This window comes from Pecten maximus, chromosome 16 (genome assembly GCF_902652985.1).
Source record: "Pecten maximus chromosome 16, xPecMax1.1, whole genome shotgun sequence".
NCBI classification, from domain to species: Eukaryota; Metazoa; Mollusca; class Bivalvia; order Pectinida; family Pectinidae; genus Pecten; species Pecten maximus.
In genome coordinates this window covers 235652-241636 of record NC_047030.1, presented here as the reverse complement: position 1 = coordinate 241636, position 5985 = coordinate 235652, and the positions used below count along the sequence as shown (strand labels likewise).

General features: G+C 37.4%; 1 protein-coding gene across 1 annotated transcript; it reads right to left on the bottom strand.

Annotated features, from left to right (window-relative positions):
- Positions 1–4743: 4743 nt before the first annotated feature.
- On the bottom strand, positions 4744–5763 carry LOC117345402 (spindle assembly checkpoint kinase-like). Its single transcript, XM_033908475.1, has one exon. It carries the CDS (start codon positions 5761–5763, stop codon positions 4744–4746), a length of 1020 nt encoding a protein of 339 aa, XP_033764366.1.
- Positions 5764–5985: the final 222 nt, after the last annotated feature.

Here is a 5985-nt window from a genome sequence, read left to right as displayed (position 1 = left end):
ATATTTTTCTTTATATGGACAGGTTCTTAAAGGACACATGGGTGATCCTTTACACCTAACAACACGTCTTCTGCCTTCAAAATGTTTCCTGGAACTTGATGTCCATCTCCCCCAAGGCCTTCCATCTTTTGACACCGTCATCATATTCTGCATATTGCACTCAATCTTATACACCTTCGTCCCACTAATATCAAATGGGAGGCTGGATACCGCTGTTATCTCACAATCAACCCAGACAGATATAGCTAATTCGGCATTGATATATCTTCCTTTATATAGACTGATTGGTTTGTCAACGTTATTACCCGATTGATGTAAGGACGCTTCTCTTATCTTGATAGAAAGTTCGCGCTCATCTTCTGTGTCATCGTCATTGTCACTAGATTGGTAGGTATCGTGCTGTTCTCCTGGAATAATATCAAAAGTAAGGTTACTGTAGGATGATCCAGTTTTCATTTTTTTTCTGTTTTCTGCTTGGCTGACTATATTTACATTTAATTAATATCATAATAAATATCAATCTAAAAACACTAAATATAAATGAAAGTGTATACAGACGTACGGATTATTTTCATTTCACAAGAAAGCGTATTTAGCTCAGCTCACATGTTCAAAGGGCAAGAGAGCTTATAGCGTGGCGCGACATGTAAGCGTATAGTCTTTCGTGTCGTCTCCTTGTGATAGTCTGAAACTTTTGCCTATAAACAACGCTACCTTAATGACTTAAACTGTCACAGATACCCAGCAGGACATCCAAGCCGGTCACATTATCTTGACAGCGGGCGAACTAGTCGTTCCACTCCTAATATGCTGAGCGCTAAGCAGAAGTTGCAACTATCCTTTTATAGACTCTGGTATGTCTTGGCTAGGTTACATAACCAGAAAGCCTTCTTCTCAGGGGAGATTTCTCAGCTACAGGCCAAAAGTGAGGCATTGTCAAGGGACACATTAGGAAGAACAGAGAAGGGAAATATAGAATGCCAATTACTCACATGTCGCGGTGAGCATCAATAATCCGTGTATCTCAGGTACTATTTTAGAATCTTTGTAAATAAGTTCAACGTTTTTGCGCAAAAAATGTTTGACACTGCGGCCTTCGAAAACCGACGACTGACGGGAGAAGTGACGTAGCTGCTTCTTCCTCCTTTTAAGTTTTTTTTATTGTTATTAAGTATTTGCGCCAAACCCTCACACTGTCCTATAATTTTGTTACTATTGGGACGTTCATGTTTGAAACTAACCTATTCTAACAACACGGGAAATAACATATTAATACACAAAACCCTGAACATATACAGCTTCAGTTTCCTCATGGCTCTTGCTCAAGTTCAACAAACAGTCAGCATCTACAGAAAAAAGGCCAAACTTGCACTTTGCTAATTTTAATAACTTTGCGTCTCGTTTGAATTTCATAGATGCGATATGTGTGCATTTTTACATAAAATGCTTTCAGAAACACTTTTCATCGTTATAATGATTGATCTCGCTTTATCCTAGAGGGGTCGTTTCGCCCACCATGAATGATCTTCATCGGTTCCATACAAATCTTGGATAAAACTCATCTTTTTTTCTACTTCAATAATTTTGTATAAAGTGGCACTTGCATATGAAATCTAAGATAACTAAGTCAGAAAAACGCAATACCAATCAGTTGTCGATATATTTTATTGCTGCCTGCTGGCTATTTACCGATATTGAACTGAATGGATACAACTGCGGCATAAATTAACCTTCATATAAATGTTGTGAACTTTTCTTTCAGTGCACAATAAAAAATAACAATGACAAACGTCAATTTTCAAAATCTTTTTTTCATTTCCATCACACTCAAAAGAGCATATGACCAATTTAGGGAAACCTAGCTATGAAGTTTCACTGACATCCTTTCAGTACTTCTCAATACATATCGATACGCAGAATTGTTTATAGAGGGACGGATGACAGACCACGCCAAAGAGAAATAGGAACAGCCCAACTGCTGATGATTGGGCTAACAGTTAAGGCAGATCAATTTTTGCAGTAACGTATAGTTTTTCTTCTTTTTTTTTTGCAGACTAAACCCTAGAAGTCGCTCATATTTGAACTCTTTTTTCTTTACACGTACATTAATGCAATTATGATATAAATAAATGGCATTTAGCTGTTCGACGATAACACGGACGGAATCAGTATTTATTTTATTTTAAAAAATCTACTATGTATTTTTGTTATTCTCTCTCTATTGTCTTATACACACCAAAATATCTTCAGGAACATACCATCGCATCATATATGAAAAGGCAGTCTCGTCATCAAAACGGAAAACCTTTAGGTGACATGAAGTTTCGAGTCTGACAAAGCTTAAGCTTTAACAAATTGATGCCGAACCAATATGCGATGCCCATACATTACATTAACATGAAATTTCGCTTTGATTTTATAAACAGAACTGCATCGTGCGACATTATATCCGTAGTATTTACATCAATCTTAAAGGCCAAACACTTTGCAAGCAACAGGTAACTGTCTAAGTACACCCCAAGAATGCATCGCATTTTTATTCTCCCTATTCATCTAAAAAATAATTACCTCGGACATCTTTCGGATTGGTTTCATCGTGGCTCCTGCTCGTGACTATCACGCATTCAGCATCTAAAAAGAATAAAGAAATATAAAATGAGTATACAAAAACTTGTTTGCCTCAATTATTATTAAGTCCCCCAAACGAAGTGGGGGGCTTATTGGTTTTACTCCGTTTATCATTCTTCCGCCAAGTTTTGTCCGACGCGTTTCTCGAACACTGTAAGTCGGATTGAAATGATACTTTGCGTGAACATAGATGGCAATTTGAAGTTGTGCACCTCGCTATTTATTTTTCGAACTGACATCCACTATGGCCTCCAGAGCCCCTTATTTGCTAAAATTTAATGGGCTTTTACTCTATACCCGTTGGTTGTACTGAAATGACATTTGGTGGGAATAAAGATGAACATGTGAAAATTATTTTGAGACAATTTTTTTCCCGAAATCAAAGATGGCTGTCAAGGCTACTGATTTTTGAAATTTTGAAAATTTTCATTATAACTTTAATTTCATGAAATTTGGCATTAAGGTGTCTCATGACACTTAAAATATTACTGCAACTTCCGTTTCTAGATTGAAAAAATGGCGGCTATTTCATGGCCTCTGATTAGTCGAAATTTACAGTGTCCAATTTTTATAAAATTTGGTCTGTAGGTACATCATTGCACACCGGTCACCCTCGTAAACTCACTTTCACTTTTTTACAAAATGGCTGCCATTTCCTGGCCTCTGATTGGTCCAAATTTTCATATTGTCCGATTTTGATTAAATTTTGTATAAAGGTATATCATGGGACTCCGGTCACTCTCGTAGCCTCACTTTCATATTTTAACAAAATGGCCGCAATTTCCTGGCCTCTGATTGGTCCAAATTTACATATTGTCAGATTTTGATGAAATTTGGTATGCAGGGGTATTAGGGGACTGCAAAATCAACTGAATGGTGTTCACTACAATAGCAACCATACGGAAGCTTCTGATCGGTAGAAATTTAGATATTGTTTGATTTCGATGAACTTTGGTATAAAGGGATATTGAGGGATGCCGAACATAATGGTAAGACTGCGGGGGCGTTTGGGGGACTTCTGTAATGGTTTCCCATTACAATTAGTACTTGTTAAACTGTTTTTATTTGTATGATATCGTTTAACTGCTCTCCAGTTAAGATATGCATTTTCATCCCCCCCATCCTTTTAAAGACTACGTTCATTTATTAGCATCCATAAATAATAAAGTCATGAATTTAAAAGCATTGAATAGTAAGGATGACATAGAATATAAAATGAAGCAAATAGTTTTAATTTCAGTAATTGGCTTATAAACCCTGACTTTTGTATTTGACGAAAGCATTGCATAAATTATTAAGTAGAAGGTAAGAAAATTTTGATAAAACAAGGCGTACATTCGATATGTAGTTTAAGATCATAGGTACTGCAACATGTATCATTTCACATGTACATATAAACATAGATAACATTAACCTGTTTCTGAATATGCGCTTGATAAATGTCTCTTCGCCAGGACTGTCAGCTCATGAACGACAGTTAGCTTGCCGTTCCCTGTTCGAAGGAGCAGCCAAGAGCAAAAAGTTCGCAAAGATAAATCATTCGTTGCTGGAGTAACAATTGCAGCTGCACCTGAGCCACCATACATAGGTGGTAGAGAATGAGTGTCCATAATCGTTATCCTTCCTTCCGCAGTCTTACATATCAATAACGTGTAGGGTGGGACAGTGTAAATGGCAGCAAATGGTCGTGAATCGTTTCTTTCCAGTAGGTCACTCAGTTCTTTAGGCAGAGCATCATGCGATTCAGTATAAGGAACTGGACCTGTGCATGGAATGAAATCAAATTCACACTCACATATTGCATTGCACTGTCTCAAAATCCTATATGCCTCATCCACACAGTATGATCTCTCTTCTGATCTCATTCTATTAACGCTTTCCGGAAAGTCCAAAATGGCGGACTATGTGTTTTCTTCTATATTTGTCCCTTCATCCAGTACATTCTCAGCAATTCGTAAAGCTAAGAAAGTACATGCATTTAGTGTTTCATTTCTATTACTAATGCGGACACCACCAAGCATTCCAGCAGCATCACTGGCTTCCGTGATGCTACCCTGACTAAGCAATAGAGAATGAACACGAACGTGTGAAGTTACAAATGCCGCAAGGAGCTCTTTAGATGACGGTAGAAGCGTCGAAATGTAAAGATGCAGAACATAATTCTACTATTCTGCTCCAAGGTCCGTGACTTTTTTCCTCATATTTTGCAAGGTTTCTGGGAGGTTTCTTGTCTCTTAAGAAGTCTTTCACTGCTTCCATTGGCGAGGAGGAACACATTTCGTTGAGTTCATCTGCATAAGCATATTTTGCATCTGGATTAAGCAGATGAAACGTAACCATACCCAATGACCAAATGTCCATTCGTTTTAGCGCTCCAATGTCGGCATTTGTAGTGCCTCCAAGAATGGCTTCAGGGGCCATATAAACAGGTGAACCTCCTATCAAATTTAAAGTGCTTGTTTTACATAAGGTTCGAGTTTGCACCAGCAATGATCTGGATTCCTCGAAGTCAGTAAGTTTGGCTACAACTGGTTTATTGAGCCACCAATACTTCAGATCTTCCTCCGTGCATTCCAAGTAATGTTGGTTTGACACAAGGATGTTATCAGGCTTTAAATCACGATGAACTATTCCTTTCTGGTGCAGATAGTCCAGGCCTGTACATATATCTAACGCTAAATGATAGGGCATGTGTTCAAAACCTTCGAAGTCATTGATTCGATCGCACGTTTTTAAAAGATCCTTTAAATTTGAAACAGAATCATTGTTCAGATTGAGTCTTTCAAACGAGAATGACATAAATTCTAGGAGAAGGGAGTTATCAGTCATTGAATATCCGTGAATTTGCAAAACATTTGGATGCCCTTTCAATGATGCCATCAATTTTGCCTCCTTAAGAAATAAATCATTCTCATGGTCTGTAGCATCTTGTGTGACAAGTCCTTTCACTACAAATTCCTTTCCATTACGGATGACCTTGAAGATCTTCCCATACGACCCCTTTCCTATAAGTTCGGAATTACTAAAATCCGTCTTTTGTAAGTTCTCCAAACCTGCTATTGGACTGCGTCGAATTACTTGTGCAGAATCAGATTTCTTCTTTGGTAGGAACGGTTGAGGAAGCTTGAAAGCCATGATCTGAAAGATGATAGCAAACAAATACTTGAAACATCGAAATGCATTGCAACATTAGCTTACAGCTGAACGAAACAAACTATATATATGGCTTATATCGCTCTCTGGTAAAATTTTACATTTTATTTATTTATTTATTTATTTATTTTTAATGTCTTCACAAAGGGTCTGCGCTTTTTTGAGGTTGGTTGGCAAAGTTTCATATAAACTAAATATAGGATA

What these genes read in the sequence shown, in the direction of transcription:
- LOC117345402 (XM_033908475.1), bottom strand. Translation starts at nt 5,763, where the DNA reads ATGGCTTTCAAGCTTCCTCAACCGTTCCTACCAAAGAAGAAATCTGAT.